This window comes from Nannobrachium achirus (assembly GCF_963921795.1).
Source record: "Nannobrachium achirus genome assembly, chromosome: 7".
NCBI classification, from domain to species: Eukaryota; Metazoa; Chordata; class Actinopteri; order Myctophiformes; family Myctophidae; genus Nannobrachium; species Nannobrachium achirus.
This window is the reverse complement of record NC_137816.1, coordinates 1,146,007-1,169,287: the sequence shown is the minus strand read 5'-3', so window position 1 is coordinate 1,169,287 and position 23,281 is coordinate 1,146,007. Positions and strand designations below refer to the sequence as shown.

The window sequence follows — 23,281 nt, the reverse complement described above, 5'->3', positions numbered from 1 at the left end:
TTAAAGATGCGGTGCCATAGTTTTGTACTTTTTCTGTTTTGTAGTTGAAATATGAGCATATAAGGTTATATTCTGGGACATATCTAACTAGTTATGATATTTATCTGGCCTAGAATATCACCTGATTTCAACCAACATAAATCCTGTCAAACAAAAAAGTCCATATTACGTCCTGGTAATGAGGTCAAGATCATCCCCATATGGGCTGTGATCTGTATCTGACCCCAATCGAGACGTCACTGATTGGTCACTGTGCTTGCTGGGCAGTATGTGTAAGGAGGGTATCTGCACATTTCTAAAGTGACAATTTAAGGACTTTTTAATACCTCTAAAATGACAAATGAAACATTGTTCAAATTGTCAAGTAATTAGAGGCAGAAATTGTGAAAATAGCAGATCTACATGCTCACAACGCATGTAGATCGGCTATTTTCACAATAGAACCGTGTTATACAAAATGTAATGCCTCGACTCTTAGTACTCGTCAGGGTGTGCGGGGGTCCCCAGTTAAAATATGATTATTTTGGGGGTCGCTGCCTGAAAAGGTTGAGAACCAGTGCAACAGACCACAACAGTAGCTCAGAGTACACCAGGCGTACCACACTTCTCCGGGGTGATGCAGAGTGCTGAGTAGGGCTGGTGCAGCAGGGTTCCCTCGGGGCACACGCAGCCTTCGCTCAGCCCAGAGCAGTGCTCTGGTTCTGGGTCGAAGTCCAGGCTGGGGCAGGACTGAGCCATGCAGGCCGGCAGACAGGCCTGGTAGCGCAGGGTTTCTGGACACGAGAACGCTGGGGGGAATATCAGAGAGAACAAACACTTTGATGCTTCATAACTTGCCTATGATATATATTTATTTCCCAAACAGTGGGTCGGGACCCATTTGTGTGTCACAGACCAATTTTTATGGGTCACGAGTCACGACTAGAGTAAAAAAACAAATTTTCTTTTCCTACAAAAATAAAATACATATTTCAAAAAATGGAAAATCTTTTTAAATATATCATTGTATTGTAGAAATAATACAATTTAAGAATTGGGCATCTACTGGGCTATAAAAAAAGGGGGAAAAAAATTAATTCTAAAACAAGTTCCTGGTATGGAATCGTCTCCAGAAAGATCTTGGTGATTTCGGACATGACTTGAGGTCTGTAATTGATTTATTCGAGATTGTTGTATGCTATCGTAATTTTAATGAATGAATACATACATTTTAATGAATGAATACATACATTTTAATGAATGAATACATTAATCTACATTTTTACTTTTATTTTTGCTTCCTTTACTATATCTGTATGTGTCTGTTTTACATGTTATGCCTACTGTGCTTTTTATGCATTAATCTGTTGTTGTGGTTTTCCCTAAATGCTCATCATGTTGTTCTTTTACCCTGCTCTGTAAAGCACTGTGTAACTACCGGTATGTCCAGAAATGTGCTATACAAATACATTCCTTATCATTCATTATCGTTATGCTCAGTTGAACTGAACTGAGAGTAATAGAACTGATTCACTTGACTGCTGTGAATTATAAATCCCATATCTTACGGCAGTAATCTGGACTCCTCCACTCAATGCAGGTGTTGAACTTGTGACAGGAAGCTGTATAAGCAGCCAGCGCCACACAAGGGTTGTTGACATACTCTGCATCACGAACCCACACCTCACAAAACGTGGCGGGGGGCACCTGCAAGAACACATATACATATACACGTATACATTAGCAAAATAATCGCATTTTAATCGCATATTAATATTTGACCCGAGAAGCATTTTTTTCAAGTAAAACACATTTTGTTGTACGAGTGAGTTTTTTAAATCTAAATTTCGCATCCACTGGGCCAAGCAAAGCGCTCTGATCGGCTACTTCTCCCTTTGCGTTTGTTGTCTCTTCTTGGTTGGTGCATCGCTATGATCGGTATGCCCGAAACTGAAGGTTCTGTGGTGCAAAAACTGCATGCGATTAAAATGCGTAATCTTTTTTAATCACGTACATTTTCTGTAATTAATTAATCGTAATTAATCAGTTAAAGTCCCAGCCCTAGTATACATATACACCTGCAAGAACACATATACATATACATGTATACAGTTATTGTGAGTGTTTAGCATATATATTTGTTGGTGTTTTAATCCAAAACATTGAACCGTTCAAGGAGTGAATATGAGTAGTTGGCCCAAAAGGGAACCTATAAAATGTGTAGGTTCCCATTGTATATGCGTAGAGTGTCATCTAACTCTGGGTTTACTGGGTTGCAATATTAATCTACACACTCGAGTGATACAATTACCATTGGTGCCAGACTTGAACCGTTCAGCTACATACGGAAAGGAACCTCTAACCCTGTCAGTGTTCATAGTTAAATCCATGCTGTAATCCATTGGAATTTACTGTATGTCACTGTCACTCCATGAATATGCACTCATCATGCACTAACAACACTTTGTCTTCCACTGTGAGTCTTCCTACGCATCTGACAGTTTAAAAATGAATCCCTTGGTCATGTTTATTTCATTTGTCTTTCTTTGTCATGTCCTTTGAGCAGAAATATTGGTATACTTGTATAGTTTGCCTCTCAATAAGAGTACATTTCTTCCATCTTTGTTTTCATTGCACTGCCTCAATTCAATTAGAGGCAGTGTCTCTATTCAATTCAATCTTTATCAGCAAACTCAGGTCCAAATACACTATATCACATGAACATTTACTTATAACTTGATATTCTATCATGTTGCAAGACAAGTACATGTTTACCATGCTGATGTAACGTAAAAAAAATCACACCAGTGTGAACTGAGCGGTGGTGTCCATTAATTTCAAGGTGTCTGTGTGTGTGTGTGTGTGTGTGTGTGTGTGTGTGTGTGTGTGTGTGTGTGTGTGTGTGTGTGTGTGTGTGTGTACCCAGCGGTATTGCAGGCCAGGCTCCAGACACACATAGACGCATAGACACACGCATAGCTACACACACGGTCACGCTAAGGAGACGGTGTGACCACCGCTCAATGATCAGAGAGATGGCGGCAGGGAAAGAGGCGTGCCATGAGGGGAAGGTGGGGGAGGAGGGTGGAGGTAGGGTGGAGCCAGGATGGACCTACGTAGGCGTGGCAGGGGGTGAAGGTGGGGGAGGAGGGTGGAGGTAGGGTGGAGCCAGGATGAACCTACGTAGGCGTGGCAGGGGGTGAAGGTGGGGGAGGAGGGTGGAGGTAGGGTGGAGCCAGGATGGACCTACGTAGGCGTGGCAGGGGGTGAAGGTGGGGGAGGAGGGTGGAGGTAGGGCGGAGTCAGGATGAACCTACGTAGGCGTGGCAGGGGGTGAAGGTGTGGGAGGAGGGTGGAGGTAGGGTGTGGAGTCAGGATGAACCTACGTAGGCGTGGCAGGGGGTGAAGGTGTGGGAGGAGGGTGGAGGTAGGGTGTGGAGGCAGGATGAACCTACGTAGGCGTGGCAGGGGGTGAAGGTGGGGGAGGAGGGTGGAGGTAGGGCGGAGGCAGGATGGACCTACGTAGGCGTGGCAGGGGGTGAAGGTGGGGGAGGAGGGTGGAGGTAGGGCGGAGGGAGGATGAACCTACGTAGGCGTGGCAGGGGGTGAAGGTGGGGGAGGAGGGTGGAGGTAGGGCGGAGGGAGGATGAACCTACGTAGGCGTGGCAGGGGGTGAAGTTGGGGGAGGAGGGTGGAGGTAGGGCGGAGGCAGGATGAACCTACGTAGGCGTGGCAGGGGGTGAAGTTGGGGGAGGAGGGTGGAGGTAGGGCGGAGGCAGGATGAACCTACGTAGGCGTGGCAGGGGGTGAAGGTGGGGGAGGAGGGTGGAGGTAGGGCGGAGGCAGGATGAACCTACGTAGGAGTGGCAGGGGGTGAAGGTGGGGGAGGAGGGTGGAGGTAGGGCGGAGGCAGGATGAACCTACGTAGGAGTGGCAGGGGGTGAAGGTGTGGGAGGAGGGTGGAGGTAGGGCGGAGGCAGGATGAACCTACGTAGGCGTGGCAGGGGGTGAAGGTGTGGGAGGAGGGTGGAGGTAGGGCGGAGGCAGGATGAACCTACGTAGGCGTGGCAGGGGGTGAAGGTGTGGGAGGAGGGTGGAGGTAGGGCGGAGGCAGGATGAACCTACGTAGGCGTGGCAGGGGGTGAAGGTGTGGGAGGAGGGTGGAGGTAGGATGAACCTACATAGGCGTGGCAGGGGGTGAAGGTGTGGGAGGAGGGTGGAGGTAGGGTGGAGGCAGGATGAACCTACGTAGGCGTGGCAGGGGGTGAAGGTGGGGGAGGAGGGTGGAGGTAGGATGAACCTACATAGGCATGGCAGGGGGTGAAGGTGTGGGAGGAGGGTGGAGGTAGGGTGGAGGCAGGATGAACCTACGTAGGCGTGGCAGGGGGTGAAGGTGTGGGAGGAGGGTGGAGGTAGGATGAACCTACGTAGGCGTGGCAGGGGGTGAAGGTGGGGGAGGAGGGTGGAGGTAGGGTGGAGTCAGGATGAACCTACGTAGGCGTGGCAGGGGGTGAAGGTGTGGGAGGAGGGTGGAGGTAGGGCGGAGTCAGGATGAACCTACGTAGGCGTGGCAGGGGGTGAAGGTGGGGGAGGAGGGTGGAGGTAGGGTGGAGGCAGGATGGACCTACGTAGGCGTGGCAGGGGGTGAAGGTGGGGGAGGAGGGTGGAGGTAGGGCGGAGTCAGGATGGACCTACGTAGGCGTGGCAGGGGGTGAAGGTGGGGGAGGAGGGTGGAGGCAGGATGGACCTACGTAGGCGTGGCAGGGGGTGAAGGTGGGGGAGGAGGGTGGAGGTAGGGTGGAGGCAGGATGGACCTACGTAGGCGTGGCAGGGGGTGAAGGTGTGGGAGGAGGGTGGAGGTAGGGTGGAGGCAGGATGGACCTACGTAGGCGTGGCAGGGGGTGAAGGTGGGGGAGGAGGGTGGAGGTAGGGCGGAGGCAGGATGGACCTACGTAGGCGTGGCAGGGGGTGAAGGTGTGGGAGGAGGGTGGAGGTAGGGTGGAGTCAGGATGGACCTACGTAGGCGTGGCAGGGGGTGAAGGTGTGGGAGGAGGGTGGAGGTAGGGTGGAGTCAGGATGGACCTACGTAGGCGTGGCAGGGGGTGAAGGTGGGGGAGGAGGGTGGAGGTAGGGCGGAGTCAGGATGGACCTACGTAGGCGTGGCAGGGGGTGAAGGTGGGGGAGGAGGGTGGAGGCAGGATGGACCTACGTAGGCGTGGCAGGGGGTGAAGGTGGGGGAGGAGGGTGGAGGTAGGGTGGAGGCAGGATGGACCTACGTAGGCGTGGCAGGGGGTGAAGGTGTGGGAGGAGGGTGGAGGTAGGGTGGAGGCAGGATGGACCTACGTAGGCGTGGCAGGGGGTGAAGGTGGGGGAGGAGGGTGGAGGTAGGGCGGAGGCAGGATGGACCTACGTAGGCGTGGCAGGGGGTGAAGGTGTGGGAGGAGGGTGGAGGTAGGGTGGAGTCAGGATGGACCTACGTAGGCGTGGCAGGGGGTGAAGGTGTGGGAGGAGGGTGGAGGTAGGGCGGAGGCAGGATGGACCTACGTAGGCGTGGCAGGGGGTGAAGGTGGGGGAGGAGGGTGGAGGTAGGGTGGAGTCAGGATGGACCTACGTAGGCGTGGCAGGGGGTGAAGGTGTGGTTGTGCAGCATCCCCAGGCAGTGGGAGCAGTCGCTGGTGGAGCAGTTGACCTCGCGCCGCCGGCTGTAGCTGACGTAGCTGGTGGTGTTGGGCACCTGCCAGCTGTCGATGAACAGCGCCGGGTCCTCGCCCTCGCCCAGAGAGCTGCCGTCGGGCAGGATCAGGTCATTGGACGGGTTCCCATCACAGCAACCTGGAGGGGGGAGGTTTTAGCACGTTTATTGCTTTAGAACCCTGAAATGATGTCACCTTTTTAGGGCTGCAAGAGGTGGATGTGTCAGTTTGTTTGTTTGTTTGTTTCTTCATTGGAAATGTAATTACATGATCGTGACCATGGAAACATTTTAGGAGAGTAAAGCCCCTATCAGAGTCGGTACCGCGGAAAAGAGCTATCCACCGCGGTGTAGTCCCAACACATCTCTCTGTTTTTACTATCAGATAGATCAGCCCTTCACCCCGTTCACTGATTGGTCGATCTAGACCAGTCAGTCACAGTGATAGGACTTTGTAATGACAACTAGTACCACATTCATGAAAAATAAAAACACTTTTGACCACAACAAATAGTGTAAGTGATAGGCTTATAGGCTCCACTCTATGCCATGAGACCTGCTAGGTTCTGCTGGGGAAACTGGACAACAGGGGCATTTCTGCCTAATAGACCCTATGGACAGTCTTTTTGGATCAATATAAGTAGGAAAATGAGCCTATAAGTGATTTAGGGCGGAGTTGTCCTTTAAGAGTTTTCCTCTCACAATGGACACAGTGGTGAACTGTAGTTTTCATTAAAACATTTTTTATATAAAGTTTTTACTGAATAGGTGCTTGGTCTACCTACCGGTAAGTTTTTTTTAATTTATTTTAAGATTACTATTCCTATGCATTTGATGTATTGATGTTGATGCACTGATATATTACCTTGCTATTGTAAATCACTCTAGATTAAAGGGCTTTGCACACATACGTGTTTTTTTCGCACAGAAAAAAATTACGATTATTTTTTTTTTAAAGAAAACAATGATTCTCTATGACCTCATGCACACCGGCTCAGAATTTGCCATGCGGCAGGTGGCTGCGGCAGTGCCTTTTTTTCGATCGAACACAGTTCAATTCGTGCGTCTTGTTGCATGCGGTAAAAACTCATCGACTCCTTTTATGACTCCTTTTTGGATCTGCAGTGTGGATTCCGCACAGCCTTGCACACCAAATACAATGCGTTTTAATCATGCAGCAAATGGAAAAAACGCAATTGTTGAAAATCGTGCCTGTGTGCAAAGCCCTTAACTTTTTCACTGCCAGATTATTTATTTATTTATTGGGTCTGGTGCCATCAAAAAGCGGCTTACCTTTGCGACGTTATAGTAGATAGATAGACATTTTTTTTCTTTTTTTTGAAGTGCCTGGTCTGCACTTTCGCAGACCAGGCAGCAGAGGGCGGCGTCATGCAAGAATTAATGTGAATTTGGCCGGTCTCGCTTGCCATACATTGAGATCACTCTCTGGCCACAGAGCCTCAGGGCCAGAGAAAATCAACACGGAAGAGAATTGGTCTCCGTTGATGTTAACGCATAATGGATTTTTAAGACCATCACTGCGGACGATGTGATTACAGTACACAGCGGCGCGACCCCTCATCAGCTTAAGGACATCAACAAGGTAAACAAACGAACAGCCGTATTGGCACGGCGCGACCTCGAGAATTGGGGCGAACGGGAACGTCCAAAGCAGTATAAGGGTCGTTTCATACCGTTATAAGGAGCCGACTAATTTCGGTTCGGGAGGACGCCCCGACCCGAAATTATTTAGGTTCGGGGGTGATTTCATCCATACTTTCTTAACGGTTAGTGCCCAAGTCGCTTGTAAATATTGGAGGTCCGTGGCATGACGACGTTTGTGGCCGATGAATGAGCATTGCATGGCGGATACATATTTGCCTTCCCTCGCGCTGCACACTGAATGACTGGAGGTCCAGTAAGTAGCAGCTCCAGCAGGCAGCTGCACCAGCGGGTCTTTTCTCTCTCACTCACACTCACAAACGCTCGGCTCGAGCTCTGTCAAAAACATTTAATCTACAAGCTCACATTATAGACGTGCCGCCTCCCTTGCTGCATGCATGTCATCACGCAGTCACAACTCGTCGTGGAAAAGGAAAACATATCAACACGGAACACTAGCAATTAGCAAAGTTGTGTTTAAGCTCTTCTTTTCTCTTTAAAACGGTCGGCGACGCGTTAGCAGCGATACACGCAGCAAAGGCGTGTGTGTGTGTGTGTGTGTGTGTGTGTGTGTGTGTGTGTGTGTGTCGCGCGCGCGCCTCCCAGTCCACCACTCTTCGTCTCCAGCCAGAGCCAGGCTGACTTGTGTCCGCTCTGCGATGCCCAAAAGACGGCCACACAAGCATTTGGAAGTCGGCGTGTCTCCCTCCCAACGACCGCTGTTTCCTTGGATTCACAGCCGAGAATATGAACGTGAAGCCGGGCTGAATGAATGAGCAGACACCGCTGAGTACCGAAATGAAGTCGGGAGGTCACAACATTTCGTCAGCACCGTAGAGCCGAATTTAGTAGGTTGACGCCCCCCCGAACCGGGGGATGCGAACCATATTTGGGTTCGCCTAGGGCCGAACCGAACTTAGTTAGGCTCCTTATAACGGTATGGATCGACCCTAAGAGTTAAGAGTGTCTGGCACCGAGTGCCGCGCTGCGAGCTTGTAGATTTGATATTTTTGAAAAATTGAGAAAATTCGAATTTTTACCCGATTCTATAAGTATCTTTTGAATCCTTCTAAGACTTTTTGAAAAACCTATGATTTTATGTCAGCAATCTGGCTAGCCATCGTCAAAGAAAAGGTCCTTTTCACTTAACTGGAGCTCAGTTAGCCTGTTCTTGAGAGACTACTATGTCAGTGGTTCTCAAACCTTTTCATGTGAAGGACCCCCAAAATGATATGTATTTGGCCACGGACCCTTATCTCAAAATATCTAGTTCCAGGGACCACCCAGAAGCAAAATTTGAGTTACAAACGTTCGCTTTGAAAATACATACTAGTCAAAAGATTTGCACACATTTTCACGACTTTTTCAAAAATAGCAGATCTACAAGCTCGCAGCGCGGCACTCGGTGCCGCGCTGTGAGCTTGTATATCTGCTATTTTTCACTGGTTAAAGCATTCAATAATTCTAGGCCTATTAACAACATTGATGTACAGGCAGAGAGCGGGTTAAGCAGTTATCGTCTGTTTCGTACAAAAACCTGGACAGAATACTAGACTCTGTGGAGTCAAACGTGGTCACAAAACGGTTTGTGTAACCATAACTGCCGTACCACAGAGGCCCATGGTGGGCAGCTTGTTGCCGGAGCTCTCCGTCTCGATGACCATCATGCCGGTGCTGTGGAACCACTGGATTTTGAGTCCAGCCGGGCTGCGGATCAGGTACATGTTCCCCGTGTCCAGAACCTCAAAGCCAAACTTCTTAAACCGTGGCCTGGCGTACCTGGAGTTAACATAGAGCTGAAACACACATGACACCAAAAAAAGTTGGAAATCGGGTTTTGTTACTGTAGGTTACAGAAGAAGGCATTGGAAGACGATATATACAGTATAGTGGAAGAAATATGTAACAAAAATAGGCTAATGTGTTCACTTCCCGCAGAAAGCGTGAAAATTTGCACCTAGGGGTATTTTTGTGCGTCGAATTAAAAAATTGACGGTCCCAAGCACTTTTCCCATGGGATCTGGTGGCTCTCATTCACTTACCATACTAGGGAAAAAAGACCCCCCAAAAAATCTTCTTTAAATAGCATGTGAGGGGTCTATGTAGGGGGTTTTCATCATTCTGAATCCATTGCAAGCATTTGTTTTGCACGAAAAACATTCCTTGGGCAAGAAATGGACCCTACACAACTGTGAAAAGTGATGACTCATCACTAAACCATAGTTTTAGAATCAGAATCATGAAAACCCCCTAGATAGACCCCTCACATGCTACTTAAAGAAGATTTTTGGGGGGTCTTTTTTTCCTAACCCTAACCCTATGGTAAGTGAATTAGAGAAAAGTGAATTTGAGAAAAGTGCTTGGGATTTTTGAATTCAGCACACAAAAATACCCCTAGGTGCAAATTTTCACGCTTTCTGCCGGAAGTGAACACCTTTTTCACATATTTCTCCCAATATGTGAAAGTAGCTGTGCCATGAATCATGATCAGGAAAGAAAGCGTCTCCAACCCTTCTCTGCAGTCGGTTGATCAGGACGTTGTTGGACTTGTGGGTGATGTTGAGGGCCACCAGACACAGGTTGGTGAAATTCCAAATGACCTTTAGGAAAGAAGCACAGAATTACATCCAACACCTAACAGCAGAATTAGTGCACCTTAGAGTTGGGAAATATGCTGGGAAAAATTAAGTGATATAGCAATATTGTAATAAAAAAATAAAAAAAAGGTTGTGAACTCACTGGCTCTGAGTCGGCAGGGCACTCCTCTATGGTGACACTGACAGATTCGTTCAGCAGTTGGGTTACGATGTAGGTGGCAGCCTTGTACACGGCAACGCTGTTCCCGTCAAACGTGATCACGCTGAGGTCTGGAAAGATGGAACAGCGGCCTGGAGGAAACAGGAAAACGTATGCCGAAAATGAGTTTCTGAAAGAGATTTATATCAGTGAAGGCGTGCATGTAAGCTACTGGTTGTGAGTAGGGCATTCACCAAATATTCGAATATCAAAGTTACTATTCGACGTTGTTCACCAAAGTCGAATATTCGTTTATTTTTTTATTGTTTTCTCTTTAAAAAATATATAGCTTATAAAGCTTGGCTAGATAGGAAGGCATAAGAATGAGTTGTGAATGCCCCTGGTGGATGAATTTGTTAATGCTCTATACCAGGGCTTCTCAAACCTTTTTAGGCCGTGACACCCAAAATAAACATATTTGAACTGGGGACCCCCACCCTGACAAGCACTTGGAATTGTAGGTATTACATTTAATGTGACTCGGTTCCGCAGATAAATATTGTGAAAATAGCAGATCTACAATAGTAGATCGGCTATTTTCACAATGTTCGCCTCTTGCTTACTTTTGGCCAGTCCTGTTGAATATTTGACTATTCGAATACTTTGAGGTCGAATAATTCGAATACTAAAAATCACTATTCGTGAATGCCCTAGTTGTGAGTGACTGTGCATGTGTGCATGTGTGCGTGTGTTCCTCACATGGACAATCCCATTTAGGGCAGCACTTGTCTCCGTTGACCAGTATGGCAAAGCCCAGCAGCCCGCAGTTTGGAGGAGTGGAGGAGTAGGGGCAGTTCTGAGTCTTGTTGAACAGAACCAACTGGTTGTTGACACAGATGTACTTGGTACACTTGTCAATGAACTCCTTATAAGGAGGCTGCAGGACACACAAAAGCACAATGGAGGACGATGTTATCTTAATGCTATTCCTAATGCTATATTTTTTTGTGTGTTTCATGTGACCATCCATCAGCTCAAATTATTTTGATCAACAGACTATCTGGAGAGACAACTAAATAACGAGGATTAGGTTGGTAGTGTGTAGACTAACTGACAAAGGTTTCAGAATAGCACTGATCATCAAAAGCGATTTTTTCATATTGCTAACTAGGGATGGAGAACGTTAATTATTGATAATGATCACCTTACCGATCCTGCTTATTGACCCGGGCTTTTATCGAGCCCACAATTGAGCGTTTTCTAATATTTCGCGGAAAGAATTTCCTCAAACTTTTTTTATCCAGTGACTGAGTTTGTGGCTTACCACCATCTGAAATTAGATGAAGATGACAAAAGTAACACGTATTTTTGCCTATCATTAAAACGACCATTCATTAATGTGTTAAATAGCTTTACTTTACATTTACTAATACAATTTTAGACAGACATGTTTGTGCCAGCGACGGTGCTTAGATTTATTTCTCGATCGCCTCTTTTCTTGATTGTTTAAACATGACTTGATTGGCCCCATGCTCGATAACAGGCTCGACAAGCCCAAAGCTTATTGATACCGGGTAATCGTTATCGAGTTTGTAACGGGTTCGGGTTTCGAGCTCCATCCCTATTTCTAACTGCCTTTATATCTTGCATTATACGCAGACATTATGCTAGATTATTTACAAAGGAACTCACAGTACACATCGTTGTCGGCGTTACGACCACAGATGTCGTGATGTCGACTGGCTGCTGAGTCGTGGTACGTGGAGGAACCGCTGCAGGGGGTGTGGTTGAGGGCTGCTCTGGCTCCATTGGTCCAGGAGGCGGGACCACCGGCGGGCCAGGTGTGGTGGCGGGCACCTCGTCTGGCGGTAGCGGCGCGACAGTCTTGGCTGTGGACGATGTGACCTCGACCTTTTTGGTGGTGACCCCCGTGGGGACTGCAGTAGAAACCGTGACCGCTGTCAGACCAGGTACGGTGGGCAGCGGAGTCGTAGAGGTGGCCACGCTGGGAGTTATGACGGATATTCTCGTCGTAGTTGGGACCCCCACCTCTGGCCTAACAGGAGGAGTCATACTTGGACTAGATGGCTCAACCACCTCTGGCCTAACAGGAGGAGTCATGCTTGGACTAGATGGCTCGACCACCTCTGGTCTAACAGGAGGAGTCATACTTGGACTAGATGGCTCAACCACCTCTGGCCTAACAGGAGGAGTCATGCTTGGACTAGATGGCTCGACCACCTCTGGCCTAACAGGAGGAGTCATGCTTGGACTAGATGGCTCAACCACCTCTGGCCTAACAGGAGGAGTCATGCTTGGACTAGATGGCTCAACCACCTCTGGCCTAACAGGAGGAGTCATACTTGGACGAGATGGCTCAACCACCTCTGGCCTAACAGGAGGAGTCATACTTGGACTAGATGGCTCAACCACCTCTGGCCTAACAGGAGGAGTCATGCTTGGACTAGATGGCTCAACCACCTCTGGCCTAACAGGAGGAGTCACGCTTGGACTAGATGGCTCAACCACCTCTGGCCTAACAGGAGGAGTCACACTTGGACTAGATGGCTCAACCACCTCTGGCCTAACAGGAGGAGTCATACTTGGACGAGATGGTTCAACCACCTCTGGCCTAACAGGAGGAGTCATACTTGGACGAGATGGTTCAACCACCTCTGGCCTAACAGGAGGAGTCATGCTTGGACTAGATGGCTCAACCCCCTCTGGCCTAACAGGAGGAGTCATACTTGGACTAGATGGCTCAACCGCCTCTGGTCTAACAGGAGGAGTCACACTTGGACTAGATGGCTCGACCACCTCTGGTCTAACAGGAGGAGTCATACTTGGACTAGATGGCTCAACCACCTCTGGCCTAACAGGAGGAGTCATACTTGGACTAGATGGCTCAACCACCTCTGGCCTAACAGGAGGAGTCATACTTGGACTAGATGGCTCAACCACCTCTGGTCTAACAGGAGGAGTCATACTTGGACGAGATGGCTCGACCACCTCTGGCCTAACAGGAGGAGTCATGCTTGGACTAGATGGCTCAACCACCTCTGGCCTAACAGGAGGAGTCATGCTTGGACGAGATGGCTCAACCACCTCTGGTCTGACGGGAGAAGGCAAGCTTGGACGAGACGGCTCTGGCGTTGCAGCGGGTCTCGGTGTGACCGTTGGCGCTCCGACGGCAGCTGAAGTCGTGGTTGTCCCCGGAACGCCCCCTGTCGTGGGGACTCTGAGGGTCACTCTCGTTGTTACCGGAATTCTGAGAGTTGTCCTGGACGTTATCACTGAAGGCGGTGTGGTCCTCGCGGTCGACACCACGCGGGTGGTGACTTTATCCATGTAGGTGGTTGTGGGTCTTGGAGTCGAGGTAGTGGTGTGTGTGGGAGCCCCGGGGAGGGACGGTGCTGTTGTTGCCCTTGTGGACACCTCAACTCTGCCGGTCATCCAGGGTACCAGCGGAGGCAAAGCGGCCGTCACTGGATGCAGGGTGACTGGTTTGATCGTTGTGGCGATGACGCCAGGCGGGGCCCTGGTGGAGACGGTGGTGGTACCAGGCACGACTGGAGGTCCAGGTGTCTCTGGTGTCCTAGTCGTGGTGGTTGGAAATTCTGGAACTCTGGAGTCTCCGACTTCTGGGAGAACAGTAGTTTTCAACGTGTAACTTGTGGCGGTTGGGATTTTGAGCGGATGCGTGGTTGTCGGAAGGTGAGGAATCGGGGTTGCGGCGCCGGGAATGACTGGGCCGGGAATGACTGGTTGTGTGACCGTGGTGGAGGGAATCTCCCAGTGGGGAGGACGCCATGGCTCTGTCGTTTTTGTGGTCATCGGGGCGATGCTGGATTTGTCTGTCGATGGCACCCGCGGTACAGTGGTGGTCTCCGTTGGTGACACCGGTGCTGTGGTCGGTTTGGTCGTGACAGAAGGACCCACGGAAATGGTGGCGCTGGATGAAATCTCGGAGGGTTTCTCGCTCGTGACCCCAGTGGTTCTTGTTGTTGTCGGAACGCCTGCAGACCAGGACGTCGACTCAGTATAGGCTGTTGAGGTTGAAAGAGGAACGCTTGTTGTTGTGTCCATTATCTGCAGAGGTGGGGACACAGTAGTCTTCATTGTTGTTCTTGTGGTTGCTGCCCCTTCTGAAGTCGGGGAAGTGTCAACATGTGGGTACGTCGTAGTTGTAGATGTTTGCGTGGCCGTTGGAGCAACGGGCAGGAGGTGTGAGGTAGTGGTTGCCTTTGTGGTCGGTAAACCAGGTGGGACTGATTCAGTGGTTGTTGATGGAGTCGCCTCCGAGGTTACAGGTGTCCTTCTGGTTGCTGTGTATGCGACGGTGGTGGTTTTGGGTACTGTAGTCTTCTCTGTAACGACAGCAGTCTCTGATGGCCTCAGGTGTGGCCTGTAGGTTGTTACCCCTGGCTCATGGGAGGAAATTATTCTAGGCGCTGTGGTGGCCGATGTGGTGAAAAAAGGCAAGGGGGCAGAGGGTTGTTTTGTTGAGGCCTCAATCCAAAACAGAGCAGTGATGGAATAGGGAGCCGTGGTGGTCTCTATCGTAGTGGTTCCTAAAGGGTCAACAGTAGAAGTCTGTACTGTAGTGGTCCACTCTGGGGGCATTGGCACAGTGCTGCTCCAAGCTGTAGTTGAGATTGGTTCTGCTACCTCTGGTCTAACGGGAGGGGGAATTGGTACGGTGCTACTTCGAACTGTAGTTGACACTGGCTCTACCACTTCTGGTCTAACGGGAGGGGGCATTGGTACAGTGCTGCTTCGAACCGTAGATGATACCGACTCTGCCACTTCTGGTCTAACGGGAGAGGGAATTGGTACGGTGCTACTTCGAACTGTAGTTGAAACTGACTCTGCCACTTCTGGTCTAACGGGAGGGGGCATTGGTACAGTGCTGCTTCGAACCGTAGATGATACCGACTCTGCCACTTCCGGTCTAACGGGAGGGGGCAATGGCACGGTGCTGATTCGAACTGTAGTTGACACTGACTCTGCCACCTCTGGTACCACGGGAGGAGTGAAGCCTGGACGAGACGGCTCAGGAATTGGTGGAAGCTCTGGTCGAGCAGGAGGGGGTAAGGTTGGAAGAGATGGCTTGGGCGTTGCAGGAAACTCCGGTCTAGCGGGAGGAGGAGAGCTTGGGTGAGATGGCTCAACCACCTCTGGCCTAACGGGAGGAGGCAAACTTGTACGAGATGGCGCAGGTGTTACAGGAAGCTCTGGTCTGACAGGAGGGGGAACAGTTGGGAGAGACAGCTCAACCACCTCTGGCCTAACGGGAGGAGGTGAGCTTGGACGAGATGGCTCGGGCGTTGCGGGCAGCGCTGGTCTGACAGGAGGGGGCAAGGTAGGTCGCGATGTCTCGGGCGTTGCAGGCACCTCTGGTCTAACAGGAGGAGACAGGCTTGGACGAGATGGCTCGGGCGTTGCAGGCACCTCTGGTCTGACAGGAGGAGACAGGCTTGGACGAGATGGCTCGGGCGTTGCGGGCACCTCTGGTCTAACAGGAGGCGGCAAGGTTGGTCCAGATGGCTCTGGCATTGCGGGCAGCAACGGAGCAGCAGAAGTGCTGACTGTTGGCGTCACCCTTTCAGGAACATCTGCTGGTGCCTTGGTAGTAACAGCGGTGGGTGTTCTCACTGCAGAAGTGGTTGCAGTGGATATAGTGGTTGTGGTTTTATCTGTTTGGGTGGCGTGTGGAGAGATGAATGTGGTGGTGGTGGTGGTGGTGGTGGTGGTGGTGGTGGTGGAGACGAATGCAGTGGCTTTGGTCGTGCTGACTGCTGAAGTGACAGCTGCAGGCGTGGGCTGGACACTGGGTGGCACCGTGGGCTGAACAGCAACTGGTAGCTTAATGCCTGAGCCCAAATGAACACAAGCACTATTAGAACAGTGTAAAAATGAGAGACTGACAGATGCAGTGCTAGACATACAGCATAGGGCAGTAAAGAGAAAGCAATGCAAAATTGTAATGAACGAAAATTCTAATAACAATAAAAAATCTTATTCAATGTTCAATCAAATTCGAACTTTTACATTTAAAATCTTGCTCAAAAACACTTTCATCAGCTGTTGTGGGAATGGAGCCTGCTGCAACCATGCAATTATACTCTAGAGCAGAGGTTTTCAACCCTTGGCCTTTTCACATTAAGGTCCATTATTTACTGACCACCATTTGATGACATTTAGCCTCTCAGAACCAAAAATGTGACTATTTTGTTATCGTTGGATAAGATTTAGTCCACAATTCCATGCTGTATTGATGTTGGTACCATATATATATATATTGAAAATAATCAATTCTTCTACATTCTCTAATTGTGTAGACTTCTTGTAAGTAATGCAGAAGTTAAACAATACTTTAACTCTTGGGTCCATTTGGTTTCATTTTACACTCTCAAGAGTTGAAGATCTATAAAGGTCCATTTGGTTACCAACCGTCCATTGCTTAGCTGGGGACCACCTGTCCTGGAACCCCCTTAAGGGTTAGGTGGTCCCCTGACCAATGGTTGAGAACCATTGCTCTACAGTGGGGGTCTTCAACGTTTTCAGGCTAAGGACCCCTTAGTTGAGAGAGAGATGAACCTTTTCATAGATTCCATATAGTTTCCATCGTTTGACAGCATAATCATCAGTATATTTTGGATTCATGTCAATTTGTGTTTTCAGATATTTAACCACTTGAACCGTCAATACTTAATAAACTTGACATTTCACTCTGTACTTGGACTGCTCTTTTTCCACTCTACACCAAACCTCTTTGCCGAGAATAGCCAATGTACAAGCTTGTAGATCTACGAGCTTGTAGATCTGCTATTTTTGGCTAAAGTTCTCCCAATATGGACACTAGGATTCAAGTGGTTAATATAAAAAAGGAGAAAAAAAAGGTTACTATCACACAAAGATTTGGAAGACCCCCTGTAGTAACTCTGAGGACCCCCTAGGGGTCCCGGACCCCCTGCTCTACAGTGTAAGTCTAGTGATACTTACAGTCCTCCACATGGACACATCTGTGGGTGAGCTCATCCAGGACCATGTGACTAGGACAAACAGGAAGACACGCCTCCACTCTGTAGGAAACAAGAAGGTAAAATGCTATTGTTATTATCCTAATAACAAAGGTTCTCTTTGCTCTGTAACAATAGTAGTAGTGTATTCATCTTAGTCAGTGTCTCTCAAACATTCATATCCCAAGGTCTCCCCTTAAAGAGGTACGTGGTGCCATAGTTTTGTACTTTTCTGTCTAGGAGGTTGACAGTATTTCATTTGACCCCCTGGTGTGGTTGTTATGAGCAATTATGTATTCCCTTTGTATTTTGGGTTTGTTCCTTGAGGCTGCCACCTTGTGGGTCAAAAGTGCCGATCCAAAATATGGGCATTCCCAGATATGTCCTTAATATTGATGACATTGGGACAGGGATCTCCATATATGGGCATAAAACCTATGTTAATTAGTAAAGCCAAACAGGGCCTTGGAAAGTTAGGGCCTGGGTTTGATGCCTGGGGATCTCCATATATGGGCATACGGGGGTACCCTAATAGGGCATCATCTGGGAATGCCCATACTCTATATGGACATTTTATCTTTTATTAATACTAGAAGCTGGGCCGCCCTTCGGGCGGCCCAGCGTCTAGTCGGCGACCTGGCCAACTCGGGAACGATGTAAATAGGGAATGAATGCCCCGCCCTTTAATGCAAACCCCATTATACCTGTTGTCATAGGACCCGTCTTGACCATCTGTTTGCCTGTGTCCATTTATGCCCATATATGGAGATATCTGTATCTGTCTGTCTGTCGGCGTCCATTTTATGTCCATATATGGAGATCACTGCAGATATAATCCTGGGTCCATTTTATGCCCATATATGGCCATATATGGAGATATCTGTCTATTTGCATCCATTTTATGCCCATATATGGAGATCTCTGTATCTGTCTGTCTGTGTCCCTTTATGCCCGTATATGGAGATCTTTGTGATTCTGCATCCATTTTATGCCCATATATGCCATATATGGAGATATATTTTTATCTGCGTCCATTTTATGCCCATATATGAGATCTCTGTCGCTTTTTGTTTGTTTCTTCTTTAAGCATATGGAGATATCTGTTTATATGCGTCCATTTTATGCCCATATATGAGATCTCTGTCGCTTTTTGTTTGTTTCTTCTTTAAGCAGAATACGCAGCCTGCTTAAATCTGCATCATTCAAGTCATCCTCCCAGTCCCACGCTTTGTTGCTTGTCTTATGTTTGTCTTGTCTCTTTTATTTTCTTTATCTTTTTTGGAGCGGACCCCATTAATGCAAACCCCAATATACCTGTTGTCATAGGACACGTTTTGACCATCTATCTGTTTGCCTTTGTCCCCACCCTTTAATGCAAACCCCATTATACCTGTTGTCATAGGACCCGTTTTGACCATCTGTTTGCCTTTGTCCCCTTATGCCCATATATGGAGATCTCTGCACACACAGTACCGGTTGCGGAAAACTCTGATGTCAGACATCAGCTCCGCATACGGGCATTCATTTTATGCCCATATCTGGAGAACGCGCGTGCCGGTGGGAGGAAGGGTTCTCGAGATACGCGGATTACATACATACATACACATTCACAGAGATTTTTTGTTGACTCATGTGGAGTACGTGATGTCAGAGCCTTTTATGAAGTGATGTCACAATGAGTCAGCGCTTGCGCCGGTTTCCTCCGAAACACCTGATGTCAACAATCAGCTCCGCATATGGTGATTCCGAACGTTTCGCGCCGGCGTACGTGATGTCAGAGCCTTTTATGAAGTGATGTCACAATGAGTCAGCGCTTGCGCCGATTTCCTCCGGAACAGCCTGATGTCAACAATCAGCTCTGCATAAGGAGATTCCGAACGTTTTGCGCCGGTTTCGGAAAACCGTGCGTCGGGTCGGGTCGAGGCTCGGCACTGCACTCCGCGCCGCGTCGGGGAACGCGCGTGCCGAATCTGAAGCCGGTGGGACGAACGGTTCTCGAGATACGCGGGTTACATACACGCAGAGATACATACACGCAGAGATTTGTCGCATTTATAGATAGATATACCCATATACATATATGGACTTAATATTAATGTTTTCGGGGAAGGTAGGGTGTAAATAAGAGTAAAGGGTTAGGGTTAGGGTTAGACATGACATCAGGGATCTTCATCATAAAAGGGATACCCATATACCGGTATGGACTTTTACATAGGTGATGTCACCTGTGATATCAACTGTGATGTCACAGTGACAAGGGAACCTACGTAAAAATGTGTACTTACTTACTGACTGACTGACTGACTAACTGACACAGTATGGATATCCAGGGTTTGATCTTTGATGAGGTGATATCACGTGATATCACTTCCTGTACTGACACAGACGAAGAATGTTTTAGGAGGGGGGAATCATGGCACCCCATCTTTAACTCTGACAGTGTACAAATGGGTTCATTTGGTTCCATTTGTACAAGTCTGTAACTCTGACAGTGTACATGACTTGTACACTGTCAGAGTTAGGATTTGATCCTAAACTGGCCGTTGGCCTCTGTTTGTGAGAGTAGCGTGGAGGCCTCTGTTTGTGAGAGTAGCGTGGAGGCTTGTGTTTGTGAGAGTAGCTTGGAGGCCTCTGTTTGTGAGAGTAGCGTGGAGGCCTCTGTTTGTGAGAGTAGCTTGGAGGCCTGTGTTTGTGAGAGTAGCTTCAGCTTGGAGGCCTCTGTTTGTGAGAGTAGCTTGGAGGCCTGTGTTTGTGAGAGTAGCGTGGAGGCCTCTGTTTGTGAGAGTAGCGTGGAGGCCTGTGTTTGTGAGAGTAGCGTGGAGGCTTTTGTTTGTGAGAGTAGCTTGGAGGCTTATGATTGTGAGAGTAGCGTGGAGGCCTGTGTTTGTGAGAGTAGCTTGGAGGCCTGTGTTTGTGAGAGTAGCGTGGAGGCCTGTGTTTGTGACAGTAGCGTGGAGGCCTGTGTTTGTGACAGTAGCGTGGAGGCCTGTGTTTGTGACAGTAGCGTGGAGGCCTGTGTTTGTGACAGTAGCGTGGAGGCCTGTGTTTGTGAGAGTAGCGTGGAGGCCTCTTTGGGGAAGCTGGTGGTTCTGACCTGGGAACGTCGCTGCACACTGCACCTGATGGGTCGCTGCACGTTCTGAAGCAAGGCGTGGAGCAGGAGTCGTAGCGCCACTGGCACTGAGGAGCTGCCGGGGTGTCTGGGCTCGGGCCTGGTGAAGATACACACAACATCTTTTGTGAGATAGTCGGGCCAAAGAGTGTCGAGTGAGCAAATTGTATTTAGTAGGGGTGTAACGATACATTTTAATAGCGATTCGATACATATCACGATACATGGTTGACGATGCGATACATGGACGATATTGGTTCATTCATGGCGATATGATACGATTCGATTCAATGATTTAAAATCGATATAGTAACTATTTAGCAAAGAAATTAAATCTGTGTGAAAGGTGTGGATAGTGCATGTTTTTAATGGAAACATGTATTATTATGGATATAAATAAGTAAACACAGTGATTATCTGCCAAATACATGGACATTGTATATTGACAAACCTGCACCTTGACATGAACCCAGAGATTACACACACTTATCGATAGACCAGTGTAGCTACCGGTATATGGAAAGGAAAAGTAATTAAACCCCTCCTTTTATTTTTTTTTCATTCTTAAAAATGCTAAACACAATGCACAAGTAGGTAGTATCGATACAATCGATTCTTTGCACTGCCGATTCAATACGATACAAAATCAAACGATACGATTCGATTTTAGCTGTTTTCATTTCGATATACTTCGGTTTTTCAAGTTAAAAACGATATTTCGATGCAGTTACTATATCGTTACATCCCTAGTATTTAGGTTCAACAAACAAGTTATTTTTTTCAACCCATGCATACAATATCCGCCAATATGAGCGGATGCCCGTATCCAGACTGAGATACCCTATCTCCAGACCATCTGTGAGCTACTGTATGTAAACCTTTGGGTACACATCAATCTGGCTAACCATCGTCAAATACAAGGGAACGCCCTCTCTGTTCTTTTCATTTCGTTCTGTTGCGTAGCGTCATTCAGAGAGTCTGTTCTAGAAAGATTAGGTACACACAGACATTAGTATAATTTGTATTAGAACCACAACCAAATACTGGGAAGGGTCATCCTTTTATATACTCTAGTGCTCTACTAATATCCTAAATAAAGTCTTTCCTACTATCTCTATCTGCTCTGTACCATTTGAGTATTTGTTTTGAGTACAGACCATACAGGAAAAGATGCAATAAGACTGCACCAAATACCAGAGCAAATGTGTCTTCATATTTTTGTTCTGTCTTTATAAGATCTTAGTGACTGTGAACTAAGGCTGGGCGATATTTGATATTCGATAACGTTGTTGAATACCTCGATATCGATATTACTCACGATATTAGTAAAAACAATTGCATTATATAGTTTTAAATGTATTTTTCTGCTTTAGGTCCACTGCCTGCATAACCCAGATAATGAATAGCATATCCACGTATGCACACTGCACAGTACACATAGAATAAAGACATTAAATGCCTTATTTCCATTTTCCAACAACAGTTTTATTGAAATAACCACACCTGGTTACAGATGGACTGCTTTTTTGCATGTGCTACATGCATGCATTGTGTGTCCGTTAATTAGTTTGACGCATACACCAATACCTCATTTCAAGCTGTCTTTGTCGATATGTATACCTCGAATGCTGATACCTCAATATAGGTACATTTTTGATATATTGCCCAGCCTTAAGCCCTTTGCACACAGGACAGTTGCGTTTTTTTTTTTCGTTTGCTGCGTGAATAAAACTCATTGGATTTGGTGTGCAATGCTGTGCGGAATCGGCGCTGCGGATCCCAAAAGGACTCATAAAAGGAGTGATGAGTTTTTTAACCGCATGCGACAAGACGCGCGAATCGAACTGGGATCGATCGAGAAAAAAAACGCACGGCCGCAGCCACTCGTCGCGCGGCTAATTTGGATCCGGTGTGCATGAGGTCGTAGAGAATCATTGTTTTCTTTTAAAAAAATGTAATTGTCCGTTTTATCCGTGCGGATAAACGCACCTGTGTGCAAAGGGCTTTACTGTGAACCACTTTGAAAGCTACAGTAACACTTTTGGGTCAATATATTGTACGCTTTTGAGTTAAATCAACGCTCCAGACTTTACGGTGCAGAACTCCACTAGCAGGGGAACGGAACACCTTGGTTGGGAGTCATCTGGACACTGGTCCTCCCCCTCCCTGGCTTCTCTCCTGCCAAGAATATGTGCAGCATTCACTGCTGTCAGCAAGAAACCCAATCTGCCATTGGCCAGCAGTCTCTAGCAGGACGCAGCAGGAGTTTTCCACCATTAACTAAGACAAATGTGAGTGTATATTTAGCAGCAATAATTACCCCCTGATCTTTTCTGAGCTGAATTAGTGTCTTGGGGGGGGGGGGGGAGACCTCACTAATGGCCTGACCTCTGACCCCGGCATAGAGGAACTGGTGAGCAGGTGAACTTTGACCCTCGGGATTGCACTTGAGTGCGGGGGCGTCGCACCAAATTCTGGGCCCCGGGTACAAGGATTCACTCCACATTTTGTGCTTTAACTATTGAAAAATAGCAGATATACAAGCTCACAGCGCGGCACCGAGTGCCGCGCTGCGAGCTTGCAGATCTGCTATTTTTGGTTTAGGTTTGGTTAGGTTTTTTTTTTTAAACCTAAGTTTCAATGTCAGTGGTGCTCAAATATTTTCATGTGAAGGACCCCCAAAATTATATGTATTTGGCCACGGACCCCCATCACAAAATATTTAGATCCAGGGACCCCCCAGAAGCAAAATTTGAGTTACAAATGTTCGCTTAAAAAGTACATATATTCAAAGATTTGCACACATTTTCACGGCTTTTCAAAAATAGGAGATCTACAAGCTCACAGTGAGCTTGTATATCTGCTATGTTTCAATAGCTAAAGACAGGCCCCTCCACCTTGGGCCCTAGTAACTCTTGTCCCACTTCCCCCCTCCCCTTGTGACGCCCCTGCTTGAGTGTGCTGAAACCTGTGGTCATCGTGGACAACTTTATTCTTACCTACGTATGTTCAACAGGGGTCATCGCTATGTTGGCTTGTGGTGGACATTTTGGTCAAATTAAAATTTTTGCCATGGAC

General features: G+C 47.8%; 1 protein-coding gene across 1 annotated transcript in view; it reads right to left on the bottom strand.

Moving 5' to 3' along the window:
• The window catches only part of otog (otogelin), a gene marked incomplete at both ends in the record, with an annotated part of 160,880 nt that overhangs the window by 31,063 nt on the left and 106,536 nt on the right, over window positions 1-23,281 (bottom strand). Inside the window, 10 exons of the mRNA XM_080729331.1 lie at window positions 600-788; window positions 1,548-1,686; window positions 5,591-5,811; window positions 8,943-9,129; window positions 9,844-9,933; window positions 10,073-10,221; window positions 10,829-11,006; window positions 11,762-15,942; window positions 17,075-17,154; window positions 20,186-20,303. Coding sequence (XP_080585457.1) covers window positions 600-788; window positions 1,548-1,686; window positions 5,591-5,811; window positions 8,943-9,129; window positions 9,844-9,933; window positions 10,073-10,221; window positions 10,829-11,006; window positions 11,762-15,942; window positions 17,075-17,154; window positions 20,186-20,303 — 5,532 coding nt within the window. The remainder of the gene's footprint in view (window positions 1-599; window positions 789-1,547; window positions 1,687-5,590; window positions 5,812-8,942; window positions 9,130-9,843; window positions 9,934-10,072; window positions 10,222-10,828; window positions 11,007-11,761; window positions 15,943-17,074; window positions 17,155-20,185; window positions 20,304-23,281) is intronic.